Source organism: Choristoneura fumiferana, chromosome 9 (assembly GCF_025370935.1).
Source record: "Choristoneura fumiferana chromosome 9, NRCan_CFum_1, whole genome shotgun sequence".
NCBI lineage: Eukaryota > Metazoa > Arthropoda > Insecta > Lepidoptera > Tortricidae > Choristoneura > Choristoneura fumiferana.
Window position 1 is genome coordinate 4,338,112 of NC_133480.1, and position 16,701 is coordinate 4,354,812.

General features: G+C 39.2%; 1 protein-coding gene across 1 annotated transcript; it reads left to right on the forward strand.

Annotated features, from left to right (window-relative positions):
- Nucleotides 1-2,742: 2,742 nt before the first annotated feature.
- LOC141431017 (inositol oxygenase-like) lies at nt 2,743-9,914 on the forward strand. The gene is made up of 7 exons (XM_074091978.1): nt 2,743-2,823; nt 3,381-3,558; nt 4,587-4,795; nt 6,416-6,552; nt 7,667-7,801; nt 8,077-8,172; nt 9,131-9,914. Exons 1-7 carry the CDS (start codon nt 2,809-2,811, stop codon nt 9,237-9,239), a joined length of 879 nt encoding a protein of 292 aa, XP_073948079.1. The 5' UTR covers nt 2,743-2,808; the 3' UTR covers nt 9,240-9,914.
- The last annotated feature ends 6,787 nt before the right edge of the window (nt 9,915-16,701 follow it).

A 16,701-nucleotide genomic window follows, 5' to 3' on the forward strand; every position in this document is an offset into this window, starting at 1 on the left:
TTTACCCTACCCACAGCTTAAGAAGTTCGGGTTCAAACCCGTTGTAAGCTTTAGTTTTTTTTTTTTTTTTTTTTTATTGTTCTTAATGATGTTAATATTTATTGAAATGTGTAGCTAAAATTTATAAGACCTAATTTAGGCACAAACATTTTTTTTTTAAATTTTAGGTAAATCTGAATATGCACAGCACAACTACAGTAAGTACTATGAGACTTATAATTTCTCACATCCACTCAAGGGTTGCTTGGTAGAGATCCCTTCGAGGGATAAGTTCGCCTTTACAAAGTCAAGGAAACCGAATCACGTACCAGAGTGAAACCCAAGTGGAACCTTTTCATATTCAATTGCGCTGTGATTTTTTTGGCAGGTGTATGGGATGTCAACATGACATTAGTAGCACATAGGTTCCCTACATAGCACATAGGTACCCTGGTACGTGACTCAGTTTCCTTGACCGTAACTCAACGATTGTTTATTTATTTTTCATTTACAATACAGTTTACATACTATGAGAAAATTTGTCAATCATTATTCCTATACATACTTACATACACAGGCCTCCTCTCACAATGAGGGCTTGGGCGTTATTTTCAACGCAGGCCCAGTTTGAATTGAAATATACACACATTAATTATTTAGCAGGTGTGTGTACGTTTCTTCACGATATTTTCCTTCAACGAAAAACACGTGAAAATATGAAATTAGACTTGTTTATTTTTATTTCAAATTTAATTGGTTGGGTAGTAATCGAAGGCTCTATTGAACAACAAATAAAAAAAGTCCATCACTAAGTCAGTTTTTATTTATTTATTTAAATCAGTCAATTAAATTAGCCCACATACAACCACTGCTGAGTGCCTCTTGCATTTTCACGCCACTTTTCCAGTCTTGCGCCAGTCTCATACACAGCTTACCAGCCGACAATGTATGTTATGACAGTGTTTTTCACTCTGTAATTAAATATTTTATTATGAAAATAAAACATATTTTGAAGAAGCATATTTTGTCAAATGAACTTTTCTCTGAACTCCAAAATTACCGAGATATGAGGCTCAAAAGTTAGTCCGCTACCAAGGGGCTGGGGAATTGAAAAAAAAAACAGTCATGGAAACAGAGACTTTAGGCCTCCCCCATATTTCCCCGTGTTGCCAATACTCGCCACGATTGATAAGCGGGTTGGCGAGCGTAGTATATGATGTGGGGTTGCTTGGAAAACGCTGCTGCCCATCTTCTGATATTATCCCTCAGCCGATTCCTACGGTACCCACGGGGGTGGTGGAAGTTGTATGTTGTACTCAGCCTCTACTGTACTTACTTTTTAATTTCCTTATAATGCGTCTTTTCGAGACCAGAGTATTGATGCTTTATGTAGGTAACTTTTCGCAAAGTTCGTGGCTTCATAGTTTCCAATGTGAACTATAATTCAGTTCAATGCTTGAAAATATAACTGCATTCACGTTATAGATTATAGATAATGATAATCCCGCCAATTTCGAGGAAAATTGCGATAATTTAATTTAGGAAAAAATACTCCTTTAGTTTAAAATGTCATGACAACCAATGACAACAAACGAACAAAAAATTATGACTTGACGAATTTGACATTTGACTTGATGTTTTTTTTTTTATTCTATGGAAAAAGCCACAAGCCATGCAGCCTTTATCTGATTTTATCACTACTAATTTATAATCCGTTAATGCAATTTTCCGTACTTATTTGTTAATACGTTCATGTTATGTGATTTCTTCCTAATTCTGTCGGAAACCCAAAGAATTGGCAATGCATTTGTTCGTTGCACTTCAGTCTTTTGACTGACGGACTTTGTACCTATGGCCAGCAAAAATATTTAAAAAAAAGTTAAACGAGCTTCAAAATGGTAATTATGTGATTTTGATCAGACAAATCAAACGAAATCTGGCAACGTCGCTTAGCATACAAATTGTCAGCGAGTTGACAACGTAGCTGAAACACACACTACTAACCGAGCCGTTGGCGTACGATACTGTCGCCGTCCACTCACATATTGACAAAAATAACTAAAATAATCATCTAGATTAAGCTATTAATCAAAAGCTTTCTTTAGGTAAATAAAAATGCCTCAAATAAAGAACAAAATAAAAGTCAACAGATGTGATTTTAATTTCAAATTATTCTTTCAAGCGCACATGATTGTGTTAATACATTAGTATGGAAATCGTTCCACCTTAACAATGCGCAGCTCAAACAGTTTATAGGTTCAAATACACTTGAAGATGAAATTTTGCTAAGACAAGACCTTTACGGATTCCAAAAATTTGCCAAACCAATAGAAAGAAGCACTAGGGCAGTCAAGACCTATATCTTTCTGAGCTCTGACTTTTTCTGAGGTGTTGTGATTGATAAGTTTGATAAGTTCTGGTAACATTAGAAATTATTTAAGTATTAAGTATGCAGGTATATGTTATTTAAAGTTCATTATTCATTGAATTAATTATAGTACATTCAGTAGGTACCTAGTTATTTTTCAGATTCCTTTTCTATTCCGAATTTTCACGGGATGCAGCCGAACTTGCAGGCAACGCTAGTATAAAAAAACGCAAAAAATCCATAGAAACATTATGATGTTTTGCCAACTTTCAAGTGCCTTCCGATGGATTACCGCTATCTCCTTACCTTTGATTAAACAGCAAACGATAGCACACGTCACGACAGCTATCTCGGACCCTAAGCCCCCCTGATGGTTTCAAGAGCCCTAAAACCCTATAAAAGACACCGTGACATGTTGCCTGCCCCAGAAGTTCGCCGACTAAGATACGTGCAATTTCATCATGCCCACCGAAGTGGTAAGTATCCATAGGTACATAAGCTTCGTTACAAAATTGGATTAAATTATTCGCAGTATTTTCTTTTATCTAAAATTCTAATGACCAGAAGGAAGGAAATAAAAGGCCGAAAATGAAAAAGGAATCGTAATAGATGTAAAGAAATTACAGCGAATACGCAAAAGATAAGGGCCTCGGATATAATCGGTAATATGAAAAAAATGCGTTTATTTTAATAAAAGTGTTTGTATTGTATTATTATAATGCAATATTTCATACCAACTTGTCCACACAAAAACTCCAGTGGGCACGTGCCCAGTGTGCCCAGTGGGGAAGATGGGCCTGCAGGGCTACTACGAAAATCGAAGCTCGAAGTTCGTATCGTACCGTCCCTCTCGCTCTCGTATTAAATAGTATAAGTGTCAGAGGACCGCTCGACACGAACTTCGAGTTTCGAGTTTCTGACTGCTGACTATAAAGGTTCCGTTTTTGCCATTTTAGCTTCGGAACCCTAAAAATGTACAAAGAGCCGTTTGCAGCTTATACTTACAGAATAAACGTTTAGGTTTTAATTTTAGAACCAACCCGTGTCGATGATCGACCCGTCGCAGCTGCTGCGGCCGGAGGCAGCGTTTAACGACAAGCCGATCGAGGCGTTCCGCGACTACTCCATCGACGACGGCGACCCCATCAAGGAGCGCGTGCGCAGGACCTACTACGAACAGCACACCAACATGACCGTCGACTTGGTTAAACGTAGGTTTTTGTAATAGAATGGAAAATAAACTGTCGCAAGAAGCGCGTATATCTCAGTACTATCATATATTCTGTGATCTCCCTTTAAAACTTTTATCTAAAAACTTTATGTTCACGCAATAAGAGCGAAAACAACGTCGATCGGCTCGAAACGACGTTTACAGACAAAGTTTACCGACAGCAATGGACGGCAATAGGCGGACCGCGGAAGGCCTAGCCTCGGACCGCCAAGTGTCTTCGAATATAGGTATTTACCTACTCAACTCAGCTACTTACGAGTATTTTGTATGTGTATACGTTACTTATTTGCATATAAATAAATAATGCTTTTATCACAAAAACAAATTCTGGACTTTGATAAAATTTTAAACAGTATTCTCGGACCTTACTTAACTAATTGCCGACCCCTGCCCTAAAGCAACATTGCAGTGCGGTCGTTCATATTCGATTGCTTGACGTTTCACTATCGCTGTTGAATCGACATCATTTCAAAATATCGAGCCATATAGCACGGAGAATTTAAGGTTTAGGCACTTGTCCCACCGCCAACGATGAGCGAGAAGCGAGTAGAGCGAGTAACTAGAAACGAGTGGGCGAGCAGCGAGAAGCGAGTGTAGTTTGTCGCTCGGCTGTAAGCGAGTGTTCGCGTGCGACGGGCGATTACTCGCTCCACTCGACTTGCTCGTGCGGGGCGGCCGCCAAGCTGACATCGCTGAGCTAGTATCTATAGCTCAGCGAGTTTTATAGCTCTTGTAGCTGCGACAAAAGATGTAAGAGCGAGTTCTCGCCGACAGTGTGAACAGCCAGCGATCAACTATTAATATATGTGTCTCTTTTACCCACACAGGATCTTATATCTTTTGTTCGTTTCTTGAGCGAGAAAATAGTCGATAGCCAATCGCTTCCTCGCTGGCGGTGAGACAAGTGCTTAAGTGGAAAAAAAATATGACAAACGATGATTCGGACCTAAATTACGGTAGGTATGACTATACAGGTGAACACTGCTTACAATAACCTTATTCCCTCAGAGAAACGAGAGAAGTGGCTAAAGTTCAATCACTTCAAGGCGACCATCAAAGACGCCCTGATCAAGCTAAACGAGCTGGTGGACGAGTCAGACCCTGACTCCGACCTGCCCAACATCGTGCACGCCTTCCAGACAGCCGAGAGGATCCGTGAGGAGCATCCCGATGAGGACTGGTACCATCTCACTGGGCTGATCCACGATCTGGGAAAGGTAGGCCGTGAGACAACTGAGAAAAGCTTTATGATCTGAGCTGATAAGCGTTTGACTATACAGCTCAAGCTTCAGGCAGGCACCTATGCCTTTTAAGGGTTCCGTAGCCAAAATGGCAAAAACGGGAACCCTTATAGTTTCGCCATGTCTGTCTGTCTGTCCGTCCGCGGCTTTGCTCAGGGACTATCAATGCTAGAAAGCTGTAATTTTGCACGAATATATATATAAACGATGCCGACAAAATGGTACTTACAATAAAAAAATCAAAATAAAAATTTAGAGTACCTCCCATAGACGTAAAGTGGGGGTGATTTTTTTTATCTCATTTAACTTTGTAGTGTGGGGTATCGTTGGATAGGTCTTTACCATTAGGGGGTTGATAAAACGATTTTTCGATTCAGTGATTTATTTGCAAAATATTCAACTTTAAAGTGCAAAATCGAGCGTCCCCACTAAAATCTAAACGGTGGGTGGAAAATTTTAAAAAAAAACAGTATGGCAGTAAGTATATCAAACTTACATGGAAAACTATAGCGGTTAAGTTTTCTTGACAATTATTAGTAGTTTAAGAGTAAATAGCAGCCTAAGGTATAAAATATACCTAAACATGGAATATTCCGTACAATATACGAAATCCTTAGAAATATACTACTTATTTTTTTCGTAATGGCTACGGAACCCTATTTCGGGCGTGTCTGTAGGTATAGGGCGTGTATGTTTTTTCTGTAAGTATAGGAAGATAGCTACGAGATACCTGTAGTTAGTACAATGTGTAGCTAATGTACCCTGTCGCTGTCACTCTTCTTTGCTTCAAATTCAAATTCAAATCCATTTACTGCCAGATTGTCGATAATCATACAGGTAGTGTGTCACAATCAACCCTTTTCATGCCTCGATCGTGTTAAGTTAAGTGGAATTTGATCTCACATAAGGACACATGGGTTTCTTGCACCGATAAGTTCAGTTGGCACACCTTTTTGTATTGAACCTTGCTTACTGCCCATCCACGATAACGCGCGACCGATATCATGTCAAGTTTTGTAATACATTGCGTGTGTTGGCAATTAACCGCTGGAGAGTAAGCGTATCAACTGAGCAACGAACATAGAATTCACTCACTGTCCCGTCACCATACCCTTGCGTACTGTGACGAAAATAAACAACTAGTAGGTAATATGTAAACATAGCTGTTTATTCGTTGTATAGGCAAAAATATTGATTTAGTGGATTTATCAACGTTCGGAGCTCATATTTGCAGGCTTTGCCCGGTTTAATGCCTATAAACATCAACATACAGACCTTTGTCAGTCACGTACCTGTACTAGACACCCCCTTAATGTACATATTTATGAACTCTGATATCTCTAGATAAGTAGTATTACAAAAATTAGATTGAAAACGTGAACGTCTCTACGTTATCCACGATTCGAAATTACGGTGTCGAAATATTCGAATTCGCCGCCGGTCCCGCGTAGTTGTAGCCTGGGTAAAGTGGCAAGGTGCATAACTGCACGACTAGCGATTGGGAAAAGTTTTGCGTCTTTTAACAAGCTTTGCACTACTGGCAGCATAAGTCGATGCCGTTGCTGACAATATAACTTTGCCATGCGATTGTGTCAGGTGATGGCGTTCTACGACGAGCCGCAGTGGTGCGTGGTGGGCGACACGTTCGTGGTGGGCTGCAAGTGGGCAGACTCCATCGTCTACGGGCCGGAGAGCTTCAAGGACAACCCTGACACTTACAATCCTAAGTACAAGTGAGTTGGCTTCGTATCTGCTAAAGTGAGGTGGAGAAGAAGTTTATCAAAAAAAAAAAACAAAATCATTTATTCAGTAAATAGGCCGCAATGGGCACTTTTACACGTCATTTTTTAAAACTACCAGCGCTTTCGGAAAGACCATATTTAGTGTTAATAAGAAAAATACTAAGGTGTCGCGTCGTATCAGAAGGTTAAAGGTCACAGCTCATTAGAGCCACCCGGGACCCGACCAGCACTGCCTCGACTTTCGGCGACCACTCGTTGTCGACAGGTGGTCCGCGGGTGGACGGCGCGTTGACAACGAGTGCACGAATTTCCTAGTAGTCGTGCACTATGGCAGCGAGTAGCGGGCTGTCACCGAGTGGTCCACTCGCCGTCCGCGCGTGGCCACCTCGCGAATGAGGCGATCCGGTGACGCTACGGAGTTGATGTAGTGAGCGCATACCCATACAATACGGTGCTGGTCAGGTGCCGGGTGGCTGTAATGAGCCGTGACCTTAAGAGTATGGCTCATAGGAGAGATGAGAGGAAGATACTCCACTGACAAGCGTGTAATTCTTAAGTCTGAAGAAGAAGAAAAAGACAAAGTAGCACGAAATAGTCCTAACACTAACATTACATAATGTTGGCCTTGGAGCCAACGCTGGTCTTCTGTTGGAACAATAACAAGCGGGCGTTATTGAGCTCGTTAAGAACGTTAAGAACTTATGACTTAAATATATTAATATATATATTATTAAGATTGTTTTTTTGGAATCTTTTTGTATTTTTTATTTCAATTCCAATTTTTTTACTTTTACGGTCATCCCGTAAAACCTAAATTGAAAATACAAACTGAAATATAGATGACCATCAGTGGTGTAGCGGTATAGCACGCGGTACGGATTACCGAGGACCTGGGTTCGATTCCCAGTGATGGTCTTATTTTCTGTTTTTTCTGTGCATCTATATTTCAGTTTGTATTTTCAATTTATATATATTATTATTTTTATAGCGGCAACATTTCCTATTGTTATTTTTACTTATTATGTGTCATTGCTGTTATAAATAAATTATTTTCTTTCTTTCTTTCTTTTCTTTCAAATAATACTATTATCTGTACTTCTTGCAGCACAAAGTACGGTATGTACGAGCCGAACTGCGGACTAGACAAGCTCTGGATCTCTTGGAGCCACGACGAGTACCTCTACCAGTTCCTGCAGCACAACAAGGCTAAGATCCCGCTCAAGGGCCAGTACATGATCAGGTATAAAAACATACATACACACTCTTACGGCGCCACCAACGAGGTGGACGGATGACGTGGTTAAAGCCGCAGGTTCTCTGTGAGTGCAGGTCGCTTCCAACCCAAGCAACTGAAGATCTATAAGTATGTCCTACAGTAAACGTTCTACGGCTGATATGATTATGAAGATGAATTCTTACAATTTAAGCAACTAAAATGCCCAAAGAAGGCGAAGCCTTAGCTCACCAGTTGTCTGTGGTTAATAATAGATGTCGCTACAAGTTGTGTCGTTGCAGGTACCACTCATTCTACCCGTGGCACGCCGGCGGCGACTACCGCCATCTGACGACCGAGAAAGACGAAGAAGTTCTCCAATGGGTGCTGGATTTCAAGTAAGTATGGCGTACCTGTAGTTTATTGCTTTGGAAATTTTAATGAAATTGTGTAGTAAGACAACATTTTTACACATATTTGATACACAGAAAAAACACGTTAGGAAAAAAATCGCATAGTATAAATGAGGGCTATCGTTTTTTGTCTCACTAGATGGCGCACTGTTGCGTGAGGTTTTTAAGTATGGCTTTCAAAGTCTGTTATTACGGGCGTGAAAACAAAGTTTAGATTAAAATCATATTTAATACAACTTAAAACCGTACCATAAAAATATCGAGCATGCCACAGTGTTGCATAGTCCCTGTTTTATTCGGAAAAAAGGGAGGACAAAAGTTTCCGAAAGACAAAACTGTCTCAAAACACAGACATTCATTGCCCCGGAACGCATATTTGCCATAATTATTTCAGATATTGCAAAATATTCACAAAATTATTAATTATAAATAAACCCGCGTAGCTCACCCAAAAACTATGAGATTTGACATTTCGGAGACCTCACGCTACACTAGCGCCTCTAGTGGCGAATTCATACGCGATAGCCGTCATTGGAGCCCACTCAGCATAATGTTGCGGCAAGCCACAATGCGGTTTTGCATTGAAGTGGATTTGAACGTATCCTTGCCGCCACCAATGCCCAGGAAGCTGTGTTTTAAAATCACATTTGTAAAAATGATACTCGAAAGTGGTAAAAAATTGTGCTAAATTCCATTATAAGTAATGTCACAAATTTTGACAAGTCGGAAGGATCTACAGAGATCTGAATTTATTATAATACATTTATATAAGTCTTAATTTAAATTGTTAAATTAACGTAATAAACCTACTTGCATGTATACTCGTACACTAAGATACGCACTGATTTCTAAACCATTTGTTAGAATTAGTGTTTAAACTCTGTAAGTGAATGTTTGTATTCTTTTGAGAAAATAAAAAAATCTTAAACCTTATTTTTTATAGCAAATACGACCTCTACACCAAGAGCGAAAAGGTTCCTGATATCGAAGCGCTTTGGCCCTACTACGAAGGACTCATTGAGAAGTACATCCCAGGCGTCTGCGAGTTTTAAACGTTACCAAAAACATCCAGGACTTAATAACAAAAAATATCTCGTTTTAATCACCGCTTTAATGTGGCTGAACATCAAGGTACCTACTTAATTAAAACATGGTATTTTGGGTGATTAAAGTCCAGGGGGTAAGGTGAACATAAGTGAAAGTTACAAAAGTTTAAAGTATTTTACAATCAACATTCGCTAAACATACTTTGACTTTGAATTGTATTATTGTACTTGTCGAAGTTACATAATAACATTATTATGTTACTGTAACAGCTAATTTTAATCTAATCGCGAATAGTTTTTATATTCGACTGGATGGCAAACGAGCAAGTGGCTCTCCTGATGGTAAGAGATCACCACCGCCCATAAACATCTGCAACACCAGGGGTACTGCAGATGCGTTGCCAACCTAGAGACCTAAGATGGGATACCTCAAGTGCCAGTAATTTCACCAGCACTGCTGCTTCACGGCAGGATTAGCGAGCAAGATGGTGGTAGCAATCCGGGCGGACCTTGCACAAGGTCCTACCACCTGCAATGACAGTCATGCATGATGTTGATATTTATTTACCGCTTTGCATTTTGACACTATCAAAGCGCTCGCAATTATAACTATACATATCAAATATTATGTTAAATTTATTTTGTACAATTGAAAGCAATTTTATGTAAATATTTACCCAATAAATTAATAAGGATTTTTTATGATACATGGTTTTTTTTATAGCGCACTTAATTATTTATGGTTCTTTAAGAATGTAGGTAAAGTAGGTAGGTACAGTCAGATTTATCCACCTTATGTAAATAAAGATGGAATATTTTATAGCCCATAATTTATGGATTGAAGTGCATGAGTGGAAAAACACTTTATGTACACGCAATAAGAGCGAAAAAGAAGTCTATCGATTTGGCTAACATTCCATCGAAGTCTTTCTCCCAATCGCATCTTATTGTAGGTACAAAGATAGGATTTATAAAGGATCGACCACACCGATGCTCAAAATACGATAATCGCTGACGCACCGTAAACGTATACAGACGCTTTGTGCGTGACGTCTTTATGTGTACCGTCCACACTACTGTTCGAAATACAGTGACGCTAAATATATCAATGAATTTCGGTTTGAAAGTTAAGCGTCATAAAAATACTTGAGTCAAGTCACTGCAGTTAGGGTGCCTCAGCGTTTTTTGAATTGCTTCGTGGACGGTACGCATTCATGGTTTCACTGGTACCATCAGCCAAATATGTGGTCTACTCTACCACCCTAAAGTTGATAATCGTTTGTATGTCATAAAACAATAATGCCAATAGACGTGTCTGTCAACTTGAAAGTTCGACTTTAGCGACATATTCATTTGATAGGAGTATGTTTAAAAATTGATAGATCACTTATTTGGCTGATGGTACATGCGCCTCATGGCAATGACGTATCTTAATACGAAACTTTACGAGCGTTTACTATTGTGGTGTGGGGTTGCGCCCGTGTGGGCAATGAGTGTACGACGGCTCTTGGTTATGGAATATTGATGTATTTAATATTGAGAGCTTATATACTAGTCTTAATTAGTAATTAGTAATTACGTATATAAGTAGAGGGGGTAGGATTAATTTGTATTCAGTGAAACAGTAATGCTTACAGACTGTTTCGAGGTATTGAATGAGCCGATACCTATTCCTAATGGCATTCCAGACCAGATTCGTGTCTAGATTCCTGTCCAGCAGTGGTGTAGGGGTTATAGCACGCAGCACGGAACGCTGAGGACCTAGGTTCGATTCCCAGTGCTGGTCTCTTTTTCTGGTTTTTCTGTGCATCCATGTCTCAGTTTAAATAGAATAGAATAGAAAACGTTTATTCGCATTTCGCAAATTACATAAACACAAAATAAACAAGTATAAAGTAAATATATATGAAAGTATTTGCGAAATCGCAAAAAATCGTGTTTGTGTTTTCGATATGGTTTCACGGGATACCCGTAAAAGTAACAAATTTGGAGTTGAAATAAAAAATACAAAAAGACTCCAAAAAACCAATCATAATTCCAGGCCACCTTGGTCTCTGGGAAACCTACCATAGTCAGTTACCTACCACACTATTAGGACGTGTCGAAAAAAGGATCGCACATGCACATTGCTTCGGGACTATGAGCCTGTTAAAAATGCGACGGAGAAAACATGTCCTTGCGTTTACGATGCGTCAATGTATTTTGAGGTCGCTCCTTAACAGAGCAATAGGCGTTCGTTATTCTTGTGCAATAGATCCTATGACGATGCAACACTTGACCCATCTTATCAGTTATCACTGGCATTTAAGATCTGCGGACTCTGAGCACCCAGCATTGCAGCCATGAGAGCCGCCGAAGTCACCGCCATGAAGCCGAAGACAGTAAGCTTTAACGTAACGCAGATACATACTATAAGAAAATAAAGACATTCCTAAAACACATTATAATTAGACAGTCACTTCAATTTTCAAAAAATATCGGATAATTGTGTATTTTCCCGTGTGATGTCAATCGTTGTAGGTACTTTTACTAAGAATAGTGTAGTGAAGTCACGCCCGGCTCCCATGACAAGTTTTGAATCGTATCTCCTACTTTTGCACTACAGATAGAATTATAAATCAAATGGCTATCGGTTCTCCAATCTTTAATCTCAATTTTTGTCTAGGTACCTTTTGGATTTTGAAAAAACTGAATCCTTAATTTTGTATGATTTTTTTAAACATTGTCTGAAAAAAAAAAACACTTATTTCGTATCTCTATTGACGTGAAAGATCTAACATATACGAAATCTACATATTTGGGTTCGTCTTTGACGTCTCTAAAACTGGTCGAGGTTTTCATCTGAAACTAATTAACACAAAGTTATGGCCAGATAACCAGTTTTTTGGCCTAAAATTGTTCAACTTTGATGCCAAATATCTCGAAGACAATAAACTTGAAGTAAATATGGGATACTATATTGCTTAAAGCCGTTGTTGTTAATATAAATAAGCTACAAAAAACATTAGAAACTAAGGAATTCAGGTCGAAGGCCGCTGTGGAACATGGTTCACGGTGGATGCAAGCCGCTTCCAACCGAGGCAACTGGAGGTCTATGGGGGAAGCATGTCCAACAGTGGACGTCCTATGGCTGATATATTATGATTATGATGATAATGAATACAAATGTTCTGTATATATTTAATGTACCTATTTAGCAAACCATTTTGATTGGGTAGATTCCTAGGTGAAAAAAATATCTTTGTATTTAGTCGATCACTTAGATCAGGGATGGGGAAACTGCGGCCCGCTGGCCATCTCCGGCCCGCGAAGGCTTGAAATCCGGCTCGCGACCATCAAACAAAAATCAAGAGATTTCGTATTGTTTACAAAATTATTCGGTAGGTAGTTATTTCATTTTAGATTAAAGTAAAGAAAGTAATTGAAAATAATAATGCTTAACGTAACTGGTTTTTTTAATGCAGTTGTAATGTTCTGATTATAATATATATTGAAAGATTGTAATAAATCCAAACTAATACTGTAATTATAATAAATATTTTTTATTGTGGGTATATAAACTATCTAAGAATATGATTTAATTGTTCAAATTCTACCATTACTACCATAATAAAAAAAATATTAAAAACATTGCCAAAACCGGGGAAAAAACCGGTTTCCGGTTTGGGCTCTCAAACCGCAATTCAAAACCGGTTTTGAAAACCTTCCGGTTTTGCACGCCCTATTTCGTTAACATATCGATGTTTTACACGGTATTCCAACAAAGTATCAAAGCAAGACTATTCGTGATTTGTTAAAGATATTATATCGTTAATTTTTAAGATAGTTACGCATCAATAGACAGACGAAATAACATCTGAATTGTAAACTAGAAAGTTGCAAACTATTGTCATTTTATTTTACATGAACCGATCATTTTATAAATTAAACAGGTAAGTAATTTGACTTGTAAACTATTGATTTAACCAATTAACCTATAGATAAGTGTATCATGTATATGTTATGATATCATACCAACACGTGACTTGGAAACTTTCTTTAAGTAAGTATATAGTAGTGCTTGTTATAGCCTAAATTGAATAAAGATATTTTGACTTTGACTTTGACTTTATACGATGTAAAGAAGAATATAAAAGCACCCGCCGTAGTAGCTTAGTGGTTTCACCTATGGCCTCTCAAGTAGAGGCTTGTGGGTTCAAGCCCGGGCTCGCTCATCTGAGTTTTTCGAAATGCATGTGCGAAGTTCCTTTGAGCTTTACGTTGAAGGAAAACTTTGTGAGAGAACCTCCGCATACTAGCGAAGAAATTAAATTATGTGTGAAGTTCCCAATCCGCTTGGGGGCCCTCTCGTTCTGAGAGGAGGCCTGTGCCCAGCATTGGGACGTATATAGCCTAGATGATGATGATAGTTAATTATTCTTGTAACATATTAACAAATCGAGCTACCCTTGAGAATTCACCCAGAACATAGAGAAACAAATCTGTTTCCTCGGCACCAGCACCACACAACAAATCGGTTTGACACTAATGTCGGTGCGGATTAGGAACACACACACCAATTAATTATATATCAAAACTAGCTGTTGCCCGCGACTCCGTCCGCGTAGAAGTATGAAAAATAGTTTACGTCCTATTCTCAGATCTCCGAGCCAAGCCCCAAGCCGTTTCGGAGGAGTTTGGTCACAAACACTGTGACACGAGAATTTTAAATATTAGAAATAAGCTATTTATGTTGAGACTTCTATATCAAACATTAGAACAAACAAAACAAACTTGTAAAACCCGTTTTTTTGCATCGGGGTTAAAAAATGCACGTTTTTCCCGCACGTGCGTTGATAAAGATATAACCATGGCAAAGTAAATACTTACTTCATGTTATTTTTCGCCGTTTTATAGTCAACTTGTTATGTTATTTATATGATAACCCTGCTTGCGTTCACGACACGGGCCACGTCGCAGATTGGACGGCGTGATAGTTATTTTCCATGGTGTTTATCAGCCATAACTGAGTATTCTATGAGGTCTGTTGTCTAGGTTTTGGGTGGCAACAATCATCATCAGTCAGTCAGATATTATTATACTAGCTTTTGCCCGCGGCTCCACCCGCGTGGTATTCCGTTATCGCGCGCTGTTCCCTCGGTAACTGTGCATTTTCCGGGATAAAAAGTAGCCTATGTCACTCTCGGGCCCATAAACTATCTCTATGCCAAAAATCACGGCGATCCGTCGCGCCGTTACGGCGTTAAAGACGGACAAACACACTTTCGCATTTATAATATTAGTATGGATGGATGGATATGGATTTTGCGAGGCTTTACGATGGCGTACCATAATAGGTACGAGTATCAGATGACAAAACTTTAAATGAACAAAAACTTAGTATTTAACGCTGTGAACAATCTCGCTCTACCTTGATCAAGGGCTAGGAGCTGGCGCTCCTCGAGGACTCTACAGACGCTGGGCAGTCGCCAGTCGCTGATGTCGCCAACGCTTAATGTCGTCACCGGATACAACGGCTGATTCGGGTAATATTCAGCCTATCAGTCACCCTGTGGCGTGCATTGAGGGTAGGCAGGGCTAGAGTTGCCTATTCCCACGTGATAGGGATAAAATCTTGAAATCTCAACCACGGGCTTATAGACTAAGAGGGGGCCCTATGCAACCCTATCTCATCGAGTAGCAAGATGCGACTTATCTCGGGTGGTGCATATTAAAAAGGTATGTCTTTAATTACAGGGTTGCCTGGCATAAACCTGGAGCATTTTGTACAGTGAGCAAAGAAGTGATCATTTTTTTAGGTGTAAATTACCTCATCGAGTAGCAAGTAGGTACGTAGTACATTCGATAGTGCTTATCAAGAAGTGCCAAAATCTATAGGGTTGCCTCGCCCAATCCTGGCACTTTCGTGAGTCAACCTAACAACACTGTACAAAATGCTCCAGGTTTATGCCAGGCAACCCTGTAATTTAAGACATACCTTTTTAATATGCACCACCCTAGATAAGTCGCTTCTTGCTACTCGATGAGGTAGGGTTGCATAATGCCCCCTCTTAGTCTATTAGGCCACGTAGACCGCGCGTCATACGCACGACATCGTCATTTGACGCTTGTGTGCAGCTTGCTTGCATATTACCAATATTACGTAGAAAGGAACGCGTGTCCACGGTACTGAGAATTATTCGTAGGAGCTGCTTGACGATGCGTTTTTTCGTGGACACAGTTTCGTTTTTTCCCACACAGGATGCTGCACACTAGCGTCAATTGACGAAGTCGTGTGTATGACGTACGGTCTACATCAGTAGTTCCCAAACTTATTTTTCTCGTGGACCACTTTCAAAATTTTACTGGTTTCGGTGGACCCCCTGCTGCTACATTTCTGCCACATTCTTAGTCGCCAAAAAATAAAAATTGTGTCGCTTCTGAGTTCTGTCCAGTCGCTTGTCCTATTAAAATATTATCTGCTTAGTTAGGTACTTAAAACAATGTAGGTAGGCCCTTATAAAAACTATGCTTACATTTTGGCTCTTTACTATCAAAAGCAGATAAATTTTCGTGGACCCCCATTAACATCTTATGGACCCCCATTTTTTGTTCACGCCTACGTAGACCCCCAGCAAGTCTCCCGTGGACCCCTGGGGGTCCACCTGGACCACTTTGGGAATCACTGGTCTACATGGACAGTAGGCCTCTATTTTTAATGCAATGGCAATGAAAACTACGATTTTATTTTGAGTCTTCTCATGAGTATTTGCTATGAGAGGCCTATGCCTGCAGTGGGATATTATGATGATGTGATGATGATGAAGATGATGAGATCTATCCATTAAGCATGCGAAGCCACGGGTAATGTCTAGTATACATGTACATAAGTATAGATTACCCCCACTTTACTTCTATGGGAGGTAATTACAGCTACAGCTACAGGAAAAAATTACAGCTTTCTAGCATTGATAGTCCCTGAGCAAAGCCGCGGACGGACGGACAGACAGACAGAGAGACATGGCGAAACTATAAGGGTTCCGTTTTTGCCATTTTGGCTCCGGAACCCTAAAAACCAAATCAAGTGCGAGTCAGATTCGCATAATGAAAATGCCGTAGAAATTTAAAAGCAAGCAAAATAATTATCGATAGCTAACAGCATAGATACAAAGTTTTAAGTAGGTGGGTACATTAGAAAAATTACATAAGTAAATGTTGACTCAAAGCATGCACTTAAATATTGTTTATTTGTTAATTTGCTTAGCTAATTATATTTAAAGTAAGTACATCATTAACAAATTAATTCTATATAATAATAATAATAATTTATTCAAAAAACTCATTTTACATCATATTTAACTTAAGAACTAAAACATACAAAATAAATATTTACAAGAAATGCCTGAACTATATATAAATATAAACTATCTATAATTAAAATATTTAACTACTAAAGATCGGCAATAAGCTTCATCAATCCATCCGTCCG

Excerpts from the sequence above, each read along its gene's own strand:
- LOC141431017 (XM_074091978.1), top strand. Across the intron at positions 6,553-7,666 it reads ACTTACAATCCTAAGTACAA|CACAAAGTACGGTATGTACG; the intron begins GTGAGTTGGCTT and ends TACTTCTTGCAG. Across the intron at positions 7,802-8,076 it reads AAGGGCCAGTACATGATCAG|GTACCACTCATTCTACCCGT; the intron begins GTATAAAAACAT and ends GTGTCGTTGCAG.